The sequence below is a fragment of the Python bivittatus genome, unplaced genomic scaffold, assembly GCF_059951505.1.
Source record: "Python bivittatus isolate LINGU-HERP-01145 unplaced genomic scaffold, Pbiv_v1 ctg000670_np1212, whole genome shotgun sequence".
Classification (NCBI taxonomy): Eukaryota; Metazoa; Chordata; class Lepidosauria; order Squamata; family Pythonidae; genus Python; species Python bivittatus.
The window spans coordinates 7,060,212-7,085,273 of record NW_028277094.1 but is presented as its reverse complement, the minus strand read 5'-3'; the positions used below and the strand labels follow the sequence as shown (position 1 = coordinate 7,085,273).

General features: G+C 41.0%; 1 protein-coding gene across 1 annotated transcript in view; it reads left to right on the top strand.

Annotated features, from left to right (window-relative positions):
* Positions 1-25,062, top strand: part of GRIA3 (glutamate ionotropic receptor AMPA type subunit 3) — a 135,594-nt gene that overhangs the window by 48,337 nt on the left and 62,195 nt on the right. Inside the window, exons 4-6 of the mRNA XM_088151613.1 lie at positions 9,083-9,270; positions 19,023-19,076; positions 21,291-21,452. Coding sequence (XP_088007739.1) covers positions 9,083-9,270; positions 19,023-19,076; positions 21,291-21,452 — 404 coding nt within the window. The remainder of the gene's footprint in view (positions 1-9,082; positions 9,271-19,022; positions 19,077-21,290; positions 21,453-25,062) is intronic.

Below are 25,062 nucleotides of genomic sequence, written 5' to 3'. Positions count from 1 at the left end.
AGATCTGGCACTAAGGGAAATATTTGGGAATATTAATCACAAGACAAAATCAGCTTCAAGAAGATTTGCATGCATTCAGTTGCTTGGTTTGTTGAAAGTCTTGCTTAATGAACAGGGCTGACCTTTTCTGAAGGGCTTTTCATTAACTTTTCATATCTTTTGTAAGGACTCATGGAAACTACGTGAGCTTTAGGTATAGTGAAACAGAAGTCAAGTGTATTTTTTTTCTGGCAGTAAAGAAAAAGATGTGTGTGTGTGTTTAAGGTAGGCCAGCATCAGCACTGTAACCCTTTGTAATGGTATGTGGGAATGACCTTGGGGAGAGGAGGAAGAGCTTCAGACTAGGCAATGGTCAGATAAGTGGCAGCTGAGCCCACAGAAGGAATGGGGAAGTGGCAAACATCTCAGAAAGGACCTTCCCTGGTTTCTTGGGCCATAAAGTTGAGGAGGGAGAGATGTACTTTCAGACTTGCAGGATTCTGTTCATGTAATCTTACAATAAAGATAGAGCTAGTACTCCCAGGTGTGCTTCTTATTTGGACTTCCTCACAAGGCTGACACCCTTTGAGGTTCACAGGCCTAGAGCTGGTGCTCAGCCTGCTTGCTAAAAATGTTGTTTCCCATTAACAACTTCTCTTGGATTAGTTCAAGCAATATTGTCCTCTGCAAAGGTCTCCCAAGTGTACATTGCTCGGTTTGTTTGGTAGTAAATTATAGTGAGAGAATCTGAGAACAACTTTCAAATAGCAACATGTATACAAATGGAAAATTGATAAAGATCGATACTCTAAACGAGAACAGTTTTGATGATTTAAACTGAAGATTTAAGTCATTGACCCATCTTGATTTGCTTGAATCAGTTCTTCATCTTGATTTCAATCGTTCCATTCCAAGAGGGGAGAACTCACATCTTCATGCAGAACCTTGAGCATGGAAGAAGCAGAGGAAAAGAATGAGAAAGCAGATGAATTCTGGGAGTGCGCTTGCTGGCTTGGGTTAAAAGAGAAATAGATTATAAACTGTCTTCATGCCCTCATTCTCAGTGTTCCAGGCTGATGGCTTTTGTTTTTCTCCAATGCTTGGTGGTGAACTCCAGATGATAGATGAGAGGTTCTTGACCTGGTTGCATTATATGCGTCCCTCTCCCATTTATCAAAAGGATGAGCTGAAAGAATTGCAGAGCCCACTAGCTCCCCTTTTTGCATGGCGAAACTTTTTTGTTTCTTGGGGAAGGTCCACGTGATCATCCTGGGGATAGGATCAGCAACCGTTCTACACCATCAATGTGCTCCTTACATCAGTGAACAAATGCAGGAGATGTGTTTGCCCTGTTATTATTGACCGTCCCTCAATTAACATTTCCCCATCAGTTTGTGTTAATTTCTTCTTCTAATGCGCACCTTTGTCTTTGCAGTTTTGCATTATTATGATGGCAATCATTTTTGCCTGGTATAAACATTTGGGTCAGTAATTTTCACCCAATGCTTTTTTTAAAGCATTCTTTCCACAAATGCAGACAAAAATATCAATAAGTCCACGCAGTGATCCGGATTCAAAGGGGAGAAGCTGATTCAGGATCACCAGGACCTGCACACAAGTAGCCCTTGTTGGCAACTCCTTAAAGTAAACCTGTGTTTTCCTGGGATTGAAATGGAGGAGCTTCAGGAGCCCAGGAAAAAATGCAGTTCTCTAGTTGGTGACAACTGTTCCGGGTCTATCTTGCACTCTCCAAATAATCTTTTTGCTATTAGCATTTTTGCAGTGGGGGGAATTCATAATCTAAAGTTTCATGTTTGACCTACGCCTCTAAAATGAATATGAATCACAGTTATATATTTATCTATATTGTGCAAAATGAGATCTTGATTGTACTCAGATTGAGATTTCTATGAATAGCTCATTTAAATTTCATAGCACCTTAATTACAGGTTGACGAATACAAAATTCAGCCTTATGTGCTAGTTCAGAGAGGAAAAAATATTATATCACTAGTACAAAGCTGATTACTAACGAGTAACATGCTCCCTAAGGAAAGCTGTTTGTGGCTGCTCCTTTTTTTTTTTACTGGATATCTTTTTAAAGATAAGTAACTTATTTAAATGAAAATTCGCAGAAGCAAAACATTTTTATTTTCCTGGGGTAGCTTCAAAATATATATTAAATACAGATACAGCTTAGTAAGGGGGAAAGTGCGTATTTTTTAACATTTGCTGATGAAGGTTAGACTCTTTTGATGACACAGGAAGACAATTCAGATAGTCAAATATTTGATTTTTCTAGGACATTTATCGAAGACACAGTAAGCTAACATAGAAATTCATATTTAATATGAATTTCTATTCCTGGCTTGATTACCATAATCTTCTATGATTGTTTCTTCAAAGGAATAATGTTTATCATTATTTAAACTCAGCAGTTGGGGGACTTTAATTTTTTAAAAGAGTTATCTAGCTTTATGCAGGCACAAGTATCAAAAAATTAATTTGCTCTGTAAGTAATTTAAGATGGTATATGCTTCTGAAATTATTTTTATTTATTACAGTTTTGTTGCATATTTTTGCCAGTATGAAATTCATGACTCTCTCCTTACCACAATCCGTGTGAGGGAGATTCCATCGAGCAGTGTAACCAAACTAGAATTTGAATCCAAGTAATTAAAAAATATATTAAAAATGCTTTTATGATGAGATAGAAGGAAGGCCCATAGTAGTGCAAGTTAACAGATTTATAAGTGCTCCAGATTTTAGCTGGGGTGCTGGGAGTCCATCTGAGGAAGAATGGATATACAGTAGAGTCTCGCTTATCCGACATAAACGGGCCGGCAGAACGTCAGATAAGCGAAAATGTCGGATAACACACAGTAACGATTGAGTGTGGTAAAAAAAAAAAAAAAATGATCCACTGCGCCTGTTGCAATCGATTTTTGCGTTGAGGTGCCGCACCGTCAGGAGCAACAAGAAAGAGTACACTCACACTCGCAAACAAGCAGCACACTTTTCTCGTCGCCGATTTATGCGTGTTGTTGTGTTTTTTTTAGGGGTGTCGGATAAGACGGAATGTCGGATAAGTGAAGGTCGGTTAAACGAGACTCTACTGTACTGTAAAATGAGATCAGTGGAGATCAAGGGTCAGCAATGTCCTCTTAGTTTCTGTTTCTTGACTTTTTAATATTTAAGGTCAGTCTCAACTGAATCCGAGCCATACAGTCTAATGTCGTCTTCCTAATCTGGTGTTGTCCATGTGGTAATGGATTAGCGTTCCCATCTTTTCAGCCAGCAGGGCTACTGGGGATGCTGGGAGTATAGAATGGGAGAAGTTGTGAGAAAAATAAAATGGTAGCTGCCAAGCTTTCAAAGTCTGTGTTTGTCTGCAACGCTTGTACCTGCCTTTTTTCTGGGAGCCTAAACATTCTCCCTTTTATTTTATCCCTTTAGTAATCCTGTGATGTAGGATAGATTGAGAGGTCAAGACAGGTCCAAAGTCCTCCAATGAGATTTATGGCAGGCTGGAGACGAGCCTGGGTCTCTCCAATATTAACCCAATACAGTAATACTTTGGCCCAACTAGGTCTTTCTGATTTTACTTTCATCTTCTCTCCTACTGTGGAGATCCCCCAAGAAGATAACAGAAGGAAGGGAGGGAGGGGAAGGGAGGGGAGGGGGGAGAGGGAGGGAGGCAGGCAGGTTCCTAAAATTGCAAATGTATCATTAAAATTTTTCAAATAAGGGAATTTTATGGAATCCCAATCTTTTTTTTTTTTAAAACAGAACAAGGAGAATTCTGCCAAATAAGGAACACATTTTGTAATTCAATCAATCAACTCTCTCTTTGCCTTTCCTTGGATATATCTTTTGAGGGGCTTTGAACAGACTTCAGTTGTTTTCTTTTTAAGCAACAATAGCTTACCTCCTGCTGAAAGCTACCTGATTATAGGGTTCTGCAGCTCCTGACTCCAAGCATTCAGCCTTCCTGGAACAGAGATCAACTATCTCCCCCAGCGACCTGGGATTGTCCTCCAACCCACTAATTACTAACTGCAGGATTCCTAATTAGATCCCTTTTCCTTACATAAATACATAAACAGGGGCAGCCATATATACATTTGCATCTCTACTTAGGCGCCAGCCACCACCAATTGTTTTTTCAACCTCCCCTTTGTGATTTTGTACTTGCCAAGTTGACAAGCACGTTGTGAGTTCTTCATAGCTTAAAGAGCAACTATCCAGCCAGCAAGTTTCCCTTCTCAGTTCTCATGCATGTCATACTTTTCCATTTGGGGGCATGATGAAAGGCTGGGCCACAGTGAGAATGTGCCTGCAGAGAGACGCAAGTTCATTCTCTGCTATCTCCCGGGAGTGCTGAAAAAAAAAATCAGCCTAAAATCCTGCCTGGCAGAGTGGACATTAGGGGCTACATCAGGAGAAGATAATCTACATCCTGCAGGCCACATGGAGCCCCTACCCATTTTTATCATTCTAGATGCCTCCAAGGTCATACTTCTGGTATCTGGCTACAAAATTGAACTTTTCATCAGCACAGACCTTTCTTTCCCCTCCCTCTCCCTCTCCCCCTCCCCCTTCTTTTGCCCTAAAATATAAATCAACCTTTAATCATCTTTACATCTCTACTTTAATTAAATCCCCTAAGCCCTCCAACCTTCTCAGAATGTGAAAAAAATAAATTCTGCCTCTGCCATGATGTCGCCACATCACTGCCATGCCCACTGTGGCCCTCAGAGGCTCAAGAAATAAAAATGAACAGATCCGGGTCCCTATCAGAGGACAGGCATCTTCACCTGGGGTAGCATCTGACAGTATGAGATACATTATCTCAAGAGAAACAGACAGTTCCTTCTATCTTGCCGATGATAAATGGAGGCAAATCAAGAAGTGTCAGAAAGAGTGAATCGTCCTTCAGCTTGGCTACCCCTGAGCAAGTAGATGTTATTTAACCTAAGATGGTAGCCGTATTTACATTCTCTCTGTCCGATTAGCTCTTAAGGTTGCAGCTTCTCCCATAATTCCTCAGTTCCTTGTGTGCTGCTTGAAACAGGAGCAAGTTGAGAAGCCCAACATTCACTTCTCTCTGTTTTAAACCCTTCCTTCTCTCTCTTCATTATGGGCAGTGGAAATATGCTGGAGCTGAAAGACTAGGCACCAAAGGCGAATTCACATTGCCCTCACTTTCTTACGGGGATATTCCCAGTGCCTGTCATAACAATGTTCATACTCCTGTAGATATATGTCACTGTTGCCATTCAATGGAAGGCTTTCATGGAGTCTCTCACTTGCTCTGTTGTTTTCGGTAGGCGTTACACTGCTCTGTGATCTTTGATCAAGCATGATTTGTGTGTTTTTGTGCTTGTGTGAGTTTATTTGGCCCATCCCTGCCAGAGGGAGAATAAGAAGCAAGGAGTCAGACGCTTCTGTCTAAGGTGTATGATCTCTATTCCAGCTTTTGAAAAGACAGATGTTTACAAGCTTTTGGGATGTGACTAAACCAGGTGCAGGGTTCTTTGTAATCTATTTGTGTGATCTTACTGGAGATGTATTGGTCTCAGAGGAGATGGCTTGAAATAGTAGATCAAGTGTGGTATTTATTTTTCTGTTTGCAGCTAGATATCGGTTTTGTTTCTGTTTAACATGTACCTAAGACAAGTCAAATGCTTGCTGTGCAATTGATGATCCAACCTCTTAGAAGGTGGTTTTTAATGCTCAGCTCAGCAGCTGTTCTTTATTTTATGCATGTTTATTTAGAGCATGTTAGCTTTCTGGTCAAGAACCACCACCACCAAAAAAAAAGTTCTTGTTTTTCATGCTAATTTATGAGTGATCTGCTGATGTACTGTGGTGAGGGGCTTGGACAATGAGCATCTGGTTTCCTCTAAGTGCATACTGTGCTCCATTGTTGGTCTATTTGATGAAGTACTAGCTATTCAAGACCCTAACACTAACACTAAATTTTCCTGGAGGACTCTTTGTTAAATCTGAAGGTTTCAGGAAACTTTTGCATGGAAATCTTGGGTTTTATGGGTGGTCATGTCTCTATTTTTAATCTTTCTGAAATGCTGGACAGTCTTGCTTCAGAGAATAGTTTTGCAGCAGTGGGCCTTCAACTTCATGTGCAAGTTGTCTTAGGGATCAGAAGTACAATATTCAACACTTTTTATAAAGCACAAGCAATAGAAAAGCAACCTTTCTCCCCTTAGTTTAAAAATGGGTATAAATTTCTCCTTTAATTGCAGTTGGAGTTTTCAACTATCAAATGAGTCATTTGAAAGCTGATGAGTAACCAGGTCTTGTACCTACTCATTCTCCGACATGTAGTGGAATTGTAATGTTGTCTCAAACATCACAGCCATCTTTGTAAAATACGATGTTAAGGAAGACTGAGTTCATTGTACTCTACATATGTAAATCTTCTGTTTTACCAGTCTCTGGAGAGTGGGGAAGACAGACAGTATTCCCAAGCACAACATGTATTAATTGTAAGGTAATAAAGTGCAACTCAAGAACATCTAAGAACCACTGAACTACAAAAGTCAAGGCATCATTAAGGGAGCCTGAAAGCCCTGCTCAAAAGTTATAATTTAAAATATGCTGTGCTTCAAAGAGCTGCAGATTGGATCTCTTTTGCAAAGGGCAAAAGACTTAGTCTGTTAGCACCATTATACATCATGAGGGTGAAATCCCACATCAGTACTGGAAAAAGTTGCCACAGATTGATTGTGCAGGCTTGGTTCCGTGTAGCCAATATGACCTCTGAATATGCCCAGATGAGATATGGAGCATTCGGGTGGGTTTTTCTAATGCATCTTCTTCATCATATTCAAGAACAGGTACATAAAACAAATAATAGTCGTCTAGCTGAGACATGACCAGGCATGAGCCACCCCCTTAAATTTGTTGGATTTCAACTCCTGACATCCCCAGTCAATGGGAGTAGCAATGACAACATCAGTTGGACCACAGGTTCGCCATCCTTGCACAGAAGAATGGTCTTACGATAGCAGAGAAACTACTGAGCTGAATGTCCCATAAGGGGAGAATTATTCAATACACAGGGCATAATCACATTCACTTATCCTAACATTTGTATCCTGGTTTCCCTTGCCCCATAATTTGTTGTATGGGTCCCTGCATACCATTCACATTCCTTGACCCCCACGAAACCTATGACTGCAGTCTCGTTTTAGGAAGTGATAATTTTTACCATCAAATCATGACGTCTAGCATCACATAGTCTTCAGGAGCTGTGATGGAATGTGAGAATAACCTTGGAAGATTGGGGGGGGGGAGAGATGCTGCCTAGGGAACAATCAGATAAAAGAGGGTGGAGCCCGCAACAGAGTAATGGGCAGAGAAAGAAACTTAGAAAGGATCTGCCGTAACTGATCAGACGGTAAAAAGGGACGGCGGGAGATTTGGACTGTCAGACTTGCAAGATTGATGTCAGCCTTCCCAGGTAAACCAGACAGAAAACATGACCAGATGTGCTAATTCTGCCTTATTGTGAGGCTACATTAACAGAATCTCCATCACACCAGCAAACTGTACTAAGCCAGACCAACAAGGTTTCTTTGGGTGAATGGACAAAGTAGAGGGGAGTTAAACATTCTGGACTGAGTAAGAGAATGGATGGAAAAAATCAACCAAAATTGTGTAGGGGAAGTGCTCTCCTACTTCTGACCACAATCTTTTTCAAGTTTTTTGGCTGTTCTCCTTGCCCCCTTAAGTTCTTCCTTTTCTTTTAATTTCTGCCAAGGTTGGCACTCTCCTGAACCTGAAATATTGTCCTCATTTTGCACCAGACGTTGCTGTTTGGTTAGCTAGGGAACCGGCAGTTGTAGAACTGAGTGGGCAGTTTGCACCAACAGAAGAGGCCATTGCATGGCTAACATATCCCAGCAAGAATACAAATGGTTTTTCCACTCCCTGGGGGGGAAAAAAATCTTCCACATAGATAGCCTTCAAGGGAGAAATTACACTTCCCCGTTGCTCTGCAGTTAGCTCTCAGGAGTTTGACTCAGTCTGCTTAAATCCCATCCTCCATTGTTCATGAGGAATGAATTGCCCACTTGCAATCATAAACTTCCCACTGTGATGCGCTTTGTTCCTTCCCTGCTTCCTTTCTGCTCTGTTGAAGCTGCTAAATGAGTCGATATTACCTTAATATGAGCTTTAGAAGTGTTATTTAATATGATTACTTTTTTTTTAAACACACCACATGAAATTAAAAAAAAATGAATCTTGGTAAAAGCACAGGCTCCTATTTTGTGCCTTGGATTATTCACCATAATAACTTAATTGGCATTTTCCTATATCTGGGAACGTAGTCGGCGCCATTTTTAAGCCTTTCATTGGTTCTCATTCTGTTCCAGTTTTGGAGGTCTGATAACCCAAGACCATGATGTAAGTGCTAGGATAAATACCAGGTTAAAGCATCCTTGTGCCCTCCAGACATTTGGGACTTCAATTCCCATCAGCCCTAGATAGTGTGGTTGATGGTAAGGCACTGTGAAGCTGCTGTCCAGAACATCTGGAGAGCATCCAGTCACCTACTCCTAGTCTATCAAGTCCTGGTAGTGGTCATCAAAAAATTTAAGAGTCGGATGCTTATCCATCTGTTTTGCTACTTGTGCTTTGCTTTTACTTGTGTTTTACTACTCATGGCTTCCTTCCTTCCTTCCTTCCTTCCTTCCTTCCTTCCTTCCTTCCTTCCTTCCTTCCTTCCTTCCTTCCTTCCTTCCTTCCTTCCTTAATCCCCCACCCATCTCCCCCCAATGGGGGACTCTGGGCAGCTCACAACACATTAAAACAATAAATAAATATACAATTAAAATCTACAACCATTCACATTCACAAAAATAAAAGGGAAAAAATCCAGGAGGCCGATGGTTCAAGACTAGGCTCAGCCTGCACGTGGGGGACGGGATTTTTTTTTTTTTTTAGCTCCCTAGCCTAGGTGCCTGATCTCCTGGTGATCTCTGTTCTGAGTAAGGGTTTCTTTAAAACAAAAAGACAAAAACCGAGTTTTCATTTTTTTTTAACTCCTCCCACCCTCTTTTTTTCTTTTGCCCTAGGTTTTTCCATCCTCCAAGCAATTATGGAAGCTGCTGTGCAAAATAATTGGCAAGTGACTGCCCGATCCGTGGGAAGCATCAAAGATGTTCAGGAGTTTAAAGCAATCATTGAAGAAATGGACAAACGGCAAGAGAAAAAATACTTGATAGATTGTGAAGTGGAAAGAATAAACATCATTTTGGAACAGGTAAGCACCAGTAGTGGGTTTGCTTTCTGGTGGACATATTTTTTGCCTATCTCCTTAAGATGTTCATTGCCCACTGTCTTATGGGATGTCATCTGGGTGAGGGTATGAATGGCATACCTTTTATTAGATGTCCCAGGTCCTCCTCCAAGGAGAGTCAGCGTTGCTGTTTTGAGAGATATTTGTGGCTCCTTTGCTTCACTTTCTGAATCTGAATTATGTCAGGAATGTTTGCCCTTTCAACCAGGTAGCTGGAGTAATGTTTCTGTTTTGCCCCTTGTGCTTGGATCCATGCTCCACTGTGATTTGTGCTGGATATTCTTTTCAGCTGGATACTTCGGCCCAAATTCTGGCAAAGGTCAGCCATTGGTGGTACCTGGAATAGTGAAGGCCACAAGGCTGGTTGGGGTCTGGAAACACAGTGAGGGATGCAAGGTGGCCATGCAGGAAACAATGAACAACCTGGAATTATGTCTCTGAGACTCTCTGGTTCTCAGATCCAACAACTCATCACCAGTTTCTTATGGATTGGAGTGAAGAATTGGAGTCTGATCTTTAGAACTTCTCTCTCAAGTGCCTGATGCTTCTGAACACACCACAGCTCAATTGCACTTTTTAATATACAGTATGCCAGTAAAACTACAAAGGCAAGAAAACACCGTGAGCGAGAATTGAAGCCAGGCAACCTTTCTTTGACTTTCTCTTCCATGGGCACTTGATATTTTATGTTCATTCCTCATTGGGCTTTTCAAAAGAGCTGGACCCCCCCAGGTTTCTTCCCCCACCAGAGATCTTTTCAACTCCTGCACACCAGTGGAGGAAGGATCCTTAAGCCATTTCCTGACATTTCATAAGAGCTGTGGTTTGATCGCCCGGCCCTTGTAACTCAGCGTATAAATTCCCTATCTGTGCATAGATCTGATTCAGTAGATTATTGTCTTAAGGAGGAGGAAAAAGGAAAACAACCCCGTTATTTTTTTAAAACCAGCTCTGGGTCAGCTATGATGTCATTGGATTGAAATTATTTATAAAAAGTTTAAATATTCTATGTTGCAAATGGGTTTAAACATTATTTATGGATAGTTTAAATATTTTATAAACCCACTGCATAGGGGGCCTGTCCCTACTGTTTTGTGAAGCCCCATGCATGTTGCAGCTCTATAAATAAACCTAACTCCAGCTTTATGGCTTGGAATTATCCAGAAGGAAATATGGACAGTCCAATTGCATCTATTTTATTTAGCAAGACGTCCGTTCTGAGGAACTTTAGCTTGAAATTTCACATAATATTAGAGAATTCATTTTAAGTCAGTGGTGGAATTGACTGATGGCAATGATCGGCGAGTCTTCTTCATTATAAATAAATTGGAAGGAATGATTCCGACTGCATGCGGTTTCCAATTAAGCTTTGGGATTAATCTCCTTGGGTAACTTGGATGCTTGGTTTACATTTTGCTACAACTTGGGATGAGCAGAAAGGTTGCAAAACAGTGATTATTATGGGGTCCAAGATATTTTTTCTTCTGGAGTTGCACTGTTAAAAGTTAGCAATTGTTAGCAATTGTGCATGCTTGGTCTACATCACACAGAATAGATGTGTATCTAGTAGGCTACTGAAACACTACTAGAGATCTGCATTCTTACACATCCTTCACAGATTGATTGATTGATTGATTGATTGATTGATTGATTGATTTTTTGCTGGCTAATCATTTGGAGCACTGAAAGATCCCTGGGAGATTTGACTTAATCGTTATAAACTTAGCTCCCTTCAGCTGTGCACAAGACTCAACATACTTGTATTTGTAGGGATACACATATTCTGCCAAGGAAAGTCATTTCACATATAACACCAGTGAGAAGATGTGTTTGCTATATGGTTTAATGGAACATTCTTTTTCCGAAAGCAAAAGATTCGTGTTTGCAATGGGTAATAATCACCGCTCCAGGTAAAAAGAAGATAAAGAAGGAAAGTTAAGCTTGCCAGTTAAGCTTGCCTCCTAGTGACTACATGGATGTATCTGTGTAGTTTTCTTGGCAGCCATTATGAAAGCGGTTGGTTCTTTCCTTCTTCTCTTGCCTACAACTCTTGGGGTTTCTGGTAATCTTCATTCCTTGCTCCAGGGGAGTGGAATAAATCCAGATTGGCAGCTGAGTTTGATTTTCCCTTCCCTTCCATCGGATGGGAACACATTTGCTGTGTGCGGCTTTCTGTCTTTCACCAGCTCGGCGGGCCATCCCCCTGAACATCTGCTGATTCAGGAGGCCATTTCACTTGGGCTAATGATAGAACTTTAGAAGCCAGTTTGGTGTCGTGGTTAAGCCATTGTGGAAGAGCAGGCTGCTTGAACAACATTACAGGCACTGGTGCTACCTTCTTTCCCTCCCACCTGAACCTTCTCCCCAGCGTCAGCACGGCAGAGGTGCCAATAAAGCTGCAACCTTGACACAGGTGTGGGGAGGAGAGCGAAGGAGACGTGTGTTTTGGGGCTCTGGAGTCACCAGCAAACAGAGTACAACAGATGAACAAAAGAAGGCGTTTTTCCTTCAGAAGGAGTGGAAGGTCCAAAAGAGAAGAAGAGAAGTACAGAGGCCCAGCAAGGCAAAACATAGTGTAAAAAAGGTGCAAGAGCTCTACATGTTGGCCATTAACAGGAAAAGAAGACATCTCAGAGAGAGGGGACTTAAGGCAGAACAGGCTTAAGAGAGAAATGTTGATGCATACCTGTAATCGTATAGAGCAGTGTTTCTCAACCTTGACAGTTTGAAGATGTGTGGACTTCAACTCCCAGAATTCCTCAACCTCAGCATGCTGACTAGGGAATTCTGGGAGTTGAAGTCCACACATCTTCAAGCTGCCAAGGTTGAGAAACACTGGTATAGAGCATATAGTATATAGCAAATTGTAATAGAGTATTAAGTAATAGTATATAGTAATTGTCACAGTAATAGTATTTAACATAGTAATAGTATAGAGATAGCAATAGAATAAACTGTAGGAAGCACTCACATATCACTTTTTTATGTTTGTTTTTATGAAATAAAACATCTCCCCAATCATTATAAGGAGATATAAAGAAACCACCTGTCTAGGATCCAGTGCTTTTGTGTCTCTCTTGAGCGTGGGTCAGTCCAGTTGGACATGGTTTAAAAAAAGAACCCATGACAGGCACTGGGCTAGAAATCAGGAGACCGCGAGTTCTAGTCCTGCCTTAGGCACAAAGCCAGATGGGTGGCCTTGGGCCAGTCCCTCTCTCTCAGCCCCAGGAAGAAGGAGGCAAGAGCAAACCACTTCTGAAAAACCTTGCCAAGAAAACTGCAGGGACTTGTCCAGGCAGTTGCCAGGAGTCAAGACTGACTCAGAGGCACAAAACAACAAGGATAGAGCTGACCCTGCTGGTTTTGGCAGAGCTCATTTCATTTCATTCTGCCTCATGGTAGAGCTGAGAGCCTGTGTGATGTAGTAGTGAAGGTGAAGGACTAGGAAGCAAGAAAATCCAGGTTCTAGTCCTCCCTCAGGCATGGAAGCCAACTGGGTGACATTTTCATGTCTAGACTGGGAAGTTAAAAGTCATCCCTGAAGAAGGCAATATGACATGTCTGTAACATGCCAAAGAAAACCGCAAGATCTTGTCCGTGCAGCTACTTGGAGTCAGAAAGAAAAGTAGAGTCAGGCCTGCTTGTTTCAGAGCCAAGTTGAGGAACCCAGTGATTTGCAGTCTGTGATAATCACAGTCTGATGTCTGATGGTCTTGGTTGAAACTTGAAGAGCAACTATTTTCTTTTGGGCTAATGGAAGTCAGATGTGTTTAGCTTAGGCTGAGCGATTTTGCATAGTCTGCCATAAGCTTCATTCTTTCCAGCTTAATACTCTATTATCTGACAAGATAATTTTCAGAATGCTTCTTGGATCTCTATGGTTAGGGACTCTTGAGGGAAACGGGAGGAGTCTTTCTGCTAGACAACTGTTGTGGGCTGATAACGAAGGATATAACTTGGGATCCTGATTGTTTTTCCCCTGAGCTTCAAATAGGATTTATCCAACTGAAGGAGGGGAAAAGGAAAGGAGGCCAAATATAAACAAAAAGAGAGATCATATAATTAATGCTTTGCACTACCTCTGGAGAATTAGATAGGTATTATCCCAATCTCCTAGCCACTGTAGCAAAGAGTTGTTTGTTTTCACTAAAATGGAAAATAGATTTCACTTTGGGGTTCTAAAAGTCTTCTTCAGAATTAGAAAATATGAATTATTCAAACCCAGAGCAGTTGCTGGGATCCAGTCCAAGTTGAAATCCTATACATCAGGGTAGGTTTGGTTGTGGAAAGGCTAGGTGGTGACCTGCCAGGCCCCAATCTACCACTCTTCCTAATTTGCCATCTGTGGCAGGGGTTTCCCTCTGCCTCATAAAAGAGCAGAGGCCAGGAGTGGGGTTATAGGAATGGCATCAGTCGGTTGAGTCACCTAACTAGGCAGAAAGTCTCCAGAAGTTTAGATTCCACCCAGTGATGGAACATGAGCTATCAGGGTTTCTCAATCTCAGTGACTTTAAGACCTGTGGCATTCAATTCCCAGAATTCCCCAGCCAGCATGCCCTTCCCCATGTAAGACATTTCAGATACCACTAGTGTCACCTGTGAAATTTTGGACAGCAGACCACTATTTAAAATTAGCAATCCATCAAGTTTTGGCTCTCTGATCTCAAGAGACAATTCTGCCCATCTACCCAAAGTTCTCTCCATCCCTTGTTATAGTTGCAGTTGTTTCTTCTGTCTAATTTGTCAGACATCCCCCAAACCCATTTAGTTGGCCTCAGAGCTCCAGTTATGGAGTGCCACAAGGATCTATGCTTTTCCCCACCTGTATTTAATGTATATATATGAAACTGCTGGCAAAGGTTCTGTATCAGCATGGGGTCTGGCACCATCATCATCATTTATTTGTTTAAGTAGTAACAAGATAGGACCTTTCTGCTGACCCAATTAGTAGTCTAGTTGTAGCCTTCTGGACAAGATGCTGTATCCAAACTATCTTCAAAAATTGCAGTTTACAGCAGGAGCAACTGTTTATGGAGCTTTGGCGTAAAGGGAACATGGAGGGAGCAAGGAGGGAGCTTTGGCATAAAGGGAGCATGGTTTATGGAGTTTGGAATAAATGGGAGCAATGAATGCTGCATAAAACTTGACAGTAAGACAATGAAATTTGTGTGCCCCAATCCTTGTGGCAAGAAAATGAGAAAATCTATCAGTTGGGGCAGTGTGTGTGTGTGTGTGTGTGTGTGTGTATGTGTAAGAGGGAATGTTGATAAGTAAATTCTCATCAACATCTCTTGAAATTCCTTCCTTTGAAGAAATAAACCCAATTGGCTCTAACAGTGATTTCTTTAGTTTCTTTTGTACAGCATCGTATTTTTTAAGGGTGATGCTCAAGGAAGGAGAGCTAATTATTATAGACATCTTCTTCCCCCTTGAAGATAAATATGATTGCAAATCTAAGATGCTCAACAAAAATCTTCATGTGATCGCTATGGCTTCTCTCCCAATTTTCCCTGGGCTTAAAAATAAAAATGTGCAAGCAGTTGAAGAAATTTATATGTGTTTCTGCTCTGCGGGAAGACATGATTAAATTATTATTAAATTCATTTGCTCCTGAAGATCTGATGCCGGTGTAGTTGATTGGTTGTGATAAGCCGGTCTCTCTTTCTATTCTGATCCTCAAAATATTTTTGATGACTTACATGCCATTTGCCTTAAGCTAGAAGGCCGGGCTGATTTTTAAAAGCACTATTTTTGGTTCCATTAAGCTTAGAGTCCTATTTTAAAAAAAAAAACAACTGGCTGTGCTTCTTCTGGAAATGCTGCATTTTCTTATGCTGCAGCTTCGTTGTTTAATCCTGTGTGCAACCCTTTGAGTCTCTGCTGGAAAGCTATTAGGTTTTGCAGAAGCTCTGCAGAGTGTCGGGCACCTTGTGTTGTGGATCCAGTAAGGTGGGGTTGGGATGTGCAGATCTGCAGCAAGGAAGGAAGTGGATGAGTTAGGCAGAATAAAAGAGATAATGGGGGAGGGATATTCAGCCTAGTAGACCCCAAAGGACAACCCAAGTGCCTTATAACAATGTTTCTCAACTTTAGCAATTTTAAGGTAGGTGGATTTCAAGTCCCCAGCTGGCTGGGGAATTCTGGGAGTTGAAATCCACCCACCTAAAATTTGTCAAGGTTGAGAAATATTGCCCTATATGACTAGAGCAGAAATAAGAAGTTGCAGGACCTTGTTGACTTTGCCTGATTTGGAAAGTTAATAAAGAGCAACTCTGGTTATTACTTGGGATGGAGACCATCAGAGAATCTCAGGGCTGAAAGCTAGACTAAGAAGGGAAATAGAAAAAAAATCCCAGAAAAAGACAATAGCCATTCCATAATGTGGCCAAGAAAAGTTCATGTATGTGTCTACATAAATCCCCAGGAGTCAAACTTAACTCAAAGATGGCTTGACTTTATTGAATTATTTGTCAGATTTATATCCCACTTTTCTCCAGGAGCTCAAAGCAGTATATATAGCACCCTTCTTCTTGTTGTTCCCCACAACAATAATCTTATGAGCTAGCTTCAGCTGAGGATGACTGACAGGCTCAAAATCACCCAGGAAGTTTCTGTGGCTAAGTGTGGATTTGAACCTCTCTCTCCCTGGTCCTAGTCCAATTTATATCCCACCTCTTTTATTAGTGAATTCATTAACAAGGAATCTCTTTGAATGTTCTGAATCCCTTCTCCCTGGACTTTCTGCAACCCAGACTGAGCTGCTGTTTATGCGTTAAGCCACTAATCAACTCCCCTTCCTGTCTCAGCTTCCTCCCCTTCTCTCATGGAGAACTTCCTATACGTGCAGTGGTTCTCCATGCCAGTGAGGGATCCAGAAAAATCAGGTTCCTCAAACAGTGGAGAGTTTCCATTGGGAAAATGGCACTTACATGTGGAGGAGAACGAGGCTTGTGTGATGCTCAAATAGGGCTAGAAAAGCTAACCTCTGTAAGACCTACAGAACATTTGTGAGATACATTTCAAAATAAACAGGCATAGGGTGCCTTGGGTTTGCAATCCAACCTAAAGCCCCTCCTGTAAAGAGAAGAGAGACCAAACTGCCAATATCCCCCAAGGATCTTTCCCAGTTTCCAACCCAGGTTACATGGAGGAGACAGTGCAACCAGATCAGCATACAGTAGTCCTTCTGTATTGACCTTTGGCTCTGTCTTTGAAATGGCTTTCATTGGTACCCTCTCTTCTGTTGTTCCAAGCCCACTGGATTTAGTCTGGGTCTTTTTTGCTTTGAAAACTGGGAAGAGATTCTTCTGAGACAGCCGAGCTGTTCATTTTCTTAATAACTTTCAGATGTGCTGCAGCTAGAAGAAGACTCTTTTTTTCCCAAAGACAGGCTGGCCAAAGAGAAGTAATTAATGGCCTGCTTTCCATTCGCCCACGGGAGTGACTGAACTTTGGGGTGGGCAAGGGGGGAAACTGCAGATCTGTGTGTGGGTAGCAAGCATTTAAAGACCAGCTGCAAAAGATTGCTCCCACTTATTCCCGGCAGGAGAATGACACACTAACGATAATTTATGGATATGCAGAAGCTCTGTTTTTTCTTCCAACTGCAAACTAGCTTGCAAGAAGCTCTTTCTCCCCCCTGTCAAATTGAACACGACTTCATTCTGACATTCATGTCCATTGCTCTGGCCAACCTTCCTACTCCATCTGCCTTTTTTTCTTCTGGAAAAGTCTTTTGATTTGAAATCAAAAAATGGGAAACTGGCTCACTGCAAAGCCGCTTTCTGGCACAGAGGTGTCCTTAGGATATGGTAGAAGAAGTCAAGATGACTTCTTGTTCCATCTGTTTTGTATGTACATTTTGTGCCATCACCTGTGGACACCTGTATTCTTGGGACTTCATCATTTGGACTGGTGCATCAGGGAGCCATCTAGGCCCATAGGTGTCCTTCAAACATGAAAAGGACCAAGGCAAGCTGGGTTGTAGAAAATGTCCTGGGAGGCTAGAAAAGGGGAATCAAAAAGCAACTTCACCAGTTTACCTTCTGGAAAATGGGTGTTTTGTGGCTGGTTATGTCCATTCTGAAAACCCCTATGTGGATAAGCTCATGCTTCCCATTGCAGCCATTTTTTCAGTGTGCATAGAATATGCTCTTAGGGAACACAATGCTCTTTTTGTAATCCGGGGACTCAAAAAGGTGGCCTATCCATGTGCTACTTGGGAGATTCCAAAGTGAAATGTCCTGTGGAATTTCTGTCCCTATTATTTGAAAATGATCTTAGGGGCTGGGCAGCCTCCCTCCTTTCTCTCATAGAGGCCATCAGGACCATCAGCCCTGTGAGGAAATGTGATAAGGCAATCTCTTCTGGAATTGGGGGATATTAAGTAGATGTCTTTTCCTTTCCCTTACCTACAAGGATAAGAAAGATGAGAAGCCATTAGATTCCAGGTAGAAAACCAGGTAGCCTGAAATTATGGGAAATGTGTGTGTGTGTGTGTGCACGCGTGCCTTCAAGTCAGTGTTGACTCCTGGCGACTACCTGGACAAGTCCCTGCAGTTTTCTTGGCATGATTTTGGAAATGGTTTGCCCTCGCCTCCTTCCTAGGGCTGAGAGAGAGTGACTGGCCCAGTTGGTTTTGGGCCTAAGGCGGGACTAGAACTCAGAGTCTTCTGGTTTCTAGTCTGCTGCCTTAACCACTGCACCAAACTGGCTCTCATGGGAGATGTAGTCCAGCATATCTGATGACCACCAAGTTGGTCAGGTTGAGTTAAAGCAAAATACTTCTCCTAGAGTACAACCCATTGGCATTATCTTAAAGTTTATGGTTTAACTTTTCTTTTTGTCAAAAATCAAAAAATCAAAAAATTTTTGTCAAAGATTGATTGGTAGGATGATTTCAGCTGTGTTCCGTAGACCACATTCCAGGAGAAAGTGAACAGTTGTGTGTAAAGTTCTTCACAACATGTCTCATTCCTTAGCAACTGTAAAGATTTCTCCATGGATACCTGACACATCTTGCATCATTGTGCTGTTTGATACCATCAACCTCCTGCAATACTAGACACATTTAAAGCAAATTCTTCTGATGTTTGCCTTATTATGCAATATATTACAATGGAAAGCATGAATACAGTGTTAAGATGATCTTGTAATGTGGCCGTTAGCGTACAATACAATGACTTGGGGGTCAGTGTCATCCGATAATGGAAATCCATTTGTGAAGTTGCTCTCAGCATGTCTATGGATAGGAGCTTGGTGGGAAAACTTGTAGTCCTTAGATGTACAGTAAGAAAATTGCTTTTGTGATATAGACTACCTTCTAGCAGTGCACACTTCCAGATTATGGACAGAAAGCTCTGCAAGATTAGGTAATGGGTACTTGGATGGAGTGCTAAACATCTCAAGAAGATCATGGAATCCCAGCTCTCAATCTCACTGAGAGCAGCTCCTACCATTAGATGTGTTCCTTTACAAAGGACTATTAATTTAAACATGGAATGTGCATGAAAACTGTCCTTCACTAAGGGCTTTGTGATGTGTTCCCCAGTTTGTGGGTTTCAGTAATGGAATCCATGCGTATATTGCTCCCAAATCAACAGTTGTTTACAAATCCCTTTTCCTTTAAAAAAAACAAAACAACCCTCTTAATGAAAATAATTTTATTTCTGCAAAGTGCTTCATCCTGTTTTTTTTTTCCTTTTCCTTTTATGCAGGTTGCAGTCCTTAGTAAAAATTCCAGAAGTTATCACTATATGCTTGCTAACCTGGTAAGTCCTCTACACACACACACACACACACACGCACATGTACATGGATATAGACCTGTACACTTCCAAAAGAAATCCAGTGCATTCTTTTCTTATTCTGAATATAAACCTACCTAATTTGTTTTTTTCAAAACCTCATAAACAAAAAGTAAAATGCAATGATCCCTTGATATTCATCATATGTCTCCAAATTTTTCATAGTGTTGCCCTCTCACACATATACACACCCCAAAATCAGAACAAAAGTTCATACATTAGCAAGTATACTGATGTACATATTTATTAAGGGAAAATATTAACATAGAAAATATGAATATTGGTGAAAATAATTAGAAATATATAAGGGGACGTTGCTTGCAAAAAAAAAAATGGTTATAGAGACCCATGGAAAACACACATATTTGGATATACTCTACTCTACTCTACTCTACTCTACTCTACTCTACTCTACATCTTTTTACCAGAGACTCTTAAAAAAAACAAAAGCACAACCAGAGAAGTGATAGAATGAGAAGCTGAGCTAGATCAAACTGCAGTGTCAAGACTATCAGGCCCTCTGTTGTTGACCAAAGAAAGGTGACAACATAAGGATAGTCTTTTGTTTTTAAAGAACCTAAGCTATTCAGGGCTTTAACAATCAGCACTGAAAATTAAATCCAGAAAGGAAGATGTGAAGATTTAATGCATGACAAACTGTTTTAGTATTTAAACAGAGATTCTGAAGTTCCCTTTAGAATGTATCCAAAGTACAGTAGCTCTTTGGATCTTGGCCAGAAACAATTTTTCAGTTGATAAAGAAGCTTCCGAACCAATACTTGGTAAATCCTTTTTTCGTACAGTGAAGCGACTTTTTTGTTCTAATCATTTAAACCTAACTGTATCATTTGTATTTCCTCTCAGATTATACAGTTTGATAATGCAAATCTCTTTTTGATAATACAAAACTCATTCTTGGGAAATACAGCATTAGTCTTAGTTACTTTATAGTTTGTTACAAAAAGTCAAAGTTAATCCATAATTCCATCTAGACAAGTTGCCAGGCTACTTAACAACTCACGTCTCCAATGTTGGCAATACAGCTAAAGCTTATTGTGAAGAGGAGAGATAACGGGCTTCTTATTTAATAGTTTGCACCTTTTGTCTAATTTTTGAATGTAATTTGCATGCAAATGCATTCAAGTGCAGTTTCCAAGTGCCTCCCTTGTTATATTCTCTGTATAAGTGTGTGCAAAGCACAAACAAACCTTGTGGGTCCATGCAGCCTTGGGACTTAGGTGGTGCATCTCAATATACTTCTGATATGCCTGTCAGCCAGTTTGGTCTAGTGGTTAAGGCATCAGGCTAGAAACCGGGAGGCTGTGAGTTCTAGTCCCACTTAAGGCACAAAGCCAGCTGGGTGACCTTGGGCCAGTCCCTTTCATTCAGCCCTAGGAAGGAGGCAATGGCAAACCATTTCTGAAATCTTGCCATGAAAACTGCAGGGACCTGTCCAAGCAGTTGCCAGGAGTCCAGACTGACTGAAAGGCATGCCCTTGCCCCCCCTCCCCCAAATGCTTGGGTTATGTCCATGCCAAAATATGTATCTCTGATGTGTAAGTGTATATCAACTCAATGGTCATGGACACACTCATATAGTTCACGTGGCAGTGTATGGAAATGGTTTGCCATGGCCTTCTTCTAAGATTTTTTTCAATCTCCCTGTCTAGTCTACCCCCTGGAATTTTCTGGTGGTTTCCTGTCCAGATACTAACTAGGGTTGACCCTGCATAATTTTTTTTAGATAAGGCAAATTTGGCTAAGATGCTGCCATATTGTTGGGCAATGGCTCAGTCTTTCAGTCAATGCTGAACATACCCATTGATTGCAACCTGGGACCTCAAACTGCCAAAACTGCTAAAAGTCAGTGATCCTGTTTCTCATTATTTGGTGGCAAAGTACAACATCAACCTTGAGACAGGATTAACACGCTTTTCAAAAAAGGAGAAAACCCAAATCCTAGGTTTGCCTAGGTGTATGATAAAACTCTTCCCTCTTATCATTGTGCCTTTCAAATGTCTCCTTACCACATGGTTTATCAGAATGGGAACCCACCAACTGGATTCAGCAAATTAATGGCATATGTAAATCTGTGTTTCTTTTCCAAAGTTGGAGGCTGTGTATTTGACTGCTTCCAAGCTGAAATAAACCATTAAAATGTTTCTATTGCCTTTCAAGGGTTTTACAGACATCTCTGTGGAAAGAGTGGTACAGGCTGGAGCCAATGTAACTGGATTTCAGATTATTAACAACGAAAACCCATTGGTCCAACAGTTTATGCAACGTTGGGTAAGACTCGATGAAAGGGAATTTCCTGAAGCTAAAAATTCTCCATTAAAGGTAAGTGTTGCAGGCTACTGGAAAGTAGTGGGGAGGTGGCAGGGGGAGGAAAGGACTACCATTTTCAGAAGGTATAGATTTGTTGAGTCCTCTTTGTTTGTAGCTCAGCTATGGATGTTGTGGATTGAGTACTAAACGATCACTTGTTTTGAACAAGCCTTAGGGATCTAGTAGAAGACAAGATTCCACATCACTGGTTGAACAACCTCTAACAAGTCTTAAATGTTGGTTTACAAACCGCAATGGCTTGACTCAACTCAAACAATCTATGTTATGCTGTAGTGAGACATTTGAATCAGGCCATGCTTTGAATGTGGAAAGTCACCGTTCCAGTCCTGGTGTCTTCAGAAGTCTACCTTGAAATCCTGGAAACCCATTCCCTTCAGCTTTGTTTCTCCAAATTGATGCCTCCCAGACATGTTGAAATTCAACTTTCCTAAAGCCAATACAGTGTCTGGGAATTATAGGAACTGAAATCCAATAATCTGGAGGTAACAAGTTGGAAATGACTGCTGCAGATAATACTGAGCTAGTGATCTGATTCAGGGTAGATCATTTTCCTGCATTCCTCATACCCGATCACGTCAATGCATTCAGCTGAATATAAATAGCTATACATTCAGCTATATAGTTTATTTTCCCTTTTCTGTGGAATGGAGGAAGGGTGGTGGACAGGATTTTTGCTGTTCCATGACTTACTCCAGTGATAGTTTACAAGGTGCATTCTTCGTTGGTCAGCTGGAGGAAAATGGTGTGAGATTGATTGACTAACAGCATTATTTGGGAATTCCCTTCAAGCACAACAGAAATGAAGACTACTGTGGATTGATTGTTAGCTGCTTTATGAGGTTTAGGAGCTGATATGCTCACCAGAGCAGGAAGGCATGATATAAATCCATCCATCCATCAATCGATCAATGGTGGCCTTTGCTCTCTGATGCAAAAATAAAATAAAATAGTAAAATAAAATTTTAAAAAATGTCAAGGAGCCAGATTGGATTAGAGAAATCCAAATTACTCTTCTCTACAAGGAAGAATAGCATGGCATCTTCCCTCTGGCCATATCTGTCCTGTCCTGTTGCCAGCAGGCAGCTTCATAACAACAGTAACCTGAAAGAGCAGTTATGCGTAAAATCCTACATGCATTAGCCCAGATTGAGTGAGCAATTCTTATATTTTATCAGCTGCATAACTGGGGCCTGTGCATTTCAAGTGCTACGTTTTTGTCTATAGACAGAATTTTTTATGTCCCTGCTTATTTCTTGATTAGATTTGTATCCTGCCTTTATTCAGGAGTTCAAGACTAGAGTACACACTACTCGCCCCTCCCATTTCTTTCTCCCACAACAACCCTATGAAGTTGGTTGGGCTGAGATTGAGTGACTGGCTTAAGTCACCCATGAGCTTCTCTGGCTGAGGGTGGACTTCAACCTGGTGCTTCCAGGGCTCAATCCAACACCATAGGAAATTTCAGAGGGCAGAAAAGTATGGCTGAAGCTGATATGAACCAAGGTTGATTGCACATTGCCATAAAGAAGAGCGCTGAATCATATCTTAATGCTCTTTAACTACAGTTAATTTAAGAAATGGCTTTTTCCCAGAAATGAACTCGTCTGCTGTTGTATTTGTTTATCTACTTATTAAACACATTTCTACCCCGTCATAATGAAAATTACTCCCAGCGGCTTACGTAGAAAATAAAAAGAACATTTTAAAACCTCCACTGTCCCATGTAAAACAAACAGGAACTAATAAATAACAATGGTAAAGACAACAATCAGCCCCCTCCCCCCCAAAAAAAGCAGTAAAAAGGAAAAAAAGGAAGGAAAAGATCTCAGGGGAAAGTCCACTTTAAATACTCTTAACGTTGGGAAACACTTTGGATTTGTAATACATGAACAGTGTTTATTAAACTGACAACCCCGCCCCTTGGGGAAAAAAAAAGTAAATTTGATTAGGAAATAAAATTGGCTAGAGATGAGAGCCTGGGTGTTTTAATTTATTCAATATTTCATCAACTCTCTCCTTCCCTCACTGGCTTCGCATGTTCATGCATTTGTTAGCAGAATATGAATAAAATAGAAAATTAGATTTGTCTCTTGGTGTGGTGTGGAAGAGATGGCAGGACAATTTCTTATAACTGAGGCAGCCTGATTGGAAAATTGGGGGGGGGGGCCAGAAAGACAATTGCAGGTTTATGTAATGCTTAATGGGCCAGCTATTGGAGAACAACAATTGGAATGGGTTAAGCAGACAGGCAATCCGTAGATCAATCTCTAGGTTGAGCTGGTAACCGGAGAACTGTGTTGGTCTATGGTAGAAGGCATCTGCCAACGCTTCTCAGACCAAGAAACTTGGGATCAATTGTCCATTCTTATTTGTTGTGTGGAAGCATTTAGCAGCTGACTGTTGAAAGGGGGGAACTGAACCAATCTCATCCATGGGGGGAGGGAGCAAATTACAAAAGCATTGTCACAACCTTGCAACAGAAGCCCCATCCCTTGCATATGTGTATCGTAACAAGACATGCATATTCAAAAGGGGTGGAGCTTATGGCATGACACGGCAGTGTTGCTCTCACCATTCTCATGAAAGCAGCAAGCTCCTGTGGACGTCCACATCGTCTCTCCTGTTCCTATGAGATTTTCCCTTGTCAACCTTGTTGAATTGGTTCACCCTGCCTGTGACTGTTCTACAAATCCTGCTGACTGTTTTGTAAGGTTTGGGGAGTGAAAAACACAAATGACCCTGTTCATGTTTTTATTTGAGTTTGTTTTTCTAATAATGATATTGTTACTAGTGTTTTGTTCAATTGATTCGTTTTACAGCTTTATTTTTTCTGATCTTTGCAAATTCATGGTTCGGTCATATTCCATGTAACACATGAGAAACAAAACAGCTACATTCATAATCGTTCTTGCCAACAGAATGCTGTTAGTTTTGGATGGGTGCTAGTTTGCAAAAACTTCTTTCAGCTGGTGTCACAATCACCAATATTGTGCAAAGAATTCGTAGCGCTCTACATAATTCGTTGAAAATTAAGGGTTGATTTCCTTTAATGTGATAACAGGTCTGGCATTATCTTCTTTTCCAAAAACAGACCTGCTGATAGTTCTGTTATGAAAAGAACTTCTTATGGCCTTTCTCCCCACCTTCCACCCCAAGTGACATCTATTCTACCCTGCGGTTCAGTCTCATCATCTTCCTAGAATTGAAGGACTAGATTAGGCTGATTCATCTTTTGGGCAAATGGACAAATATCCCTGTACAAAGTATTCACTTCTTTGTTAATTTCCAGTAAATCATCCATGGGTTTTAGCCACAATGGCCAGTTAATTTTGCCAGATGTGTTACCCAATTATTCATAGATGCATGTGATGTATAGTACAAAATGCTGGCCCTGAAAATACAATTTATTCAGGAAAGAGACAAACCTCTAGTTTCAGAAAGTCCCCTGTCTCTTTATCTGAAGTAAATATAATGCATTGGGGTTTTTTTGGGAAAAAAATGGGAGGGGGAGAGAAAAACCATGTAGAGATCTTACCTTCCTGTGAGTGGGAAGGTTTATCAGATTTATAAACTCAAGGAGAACTGTAATTCTGAACAGCAT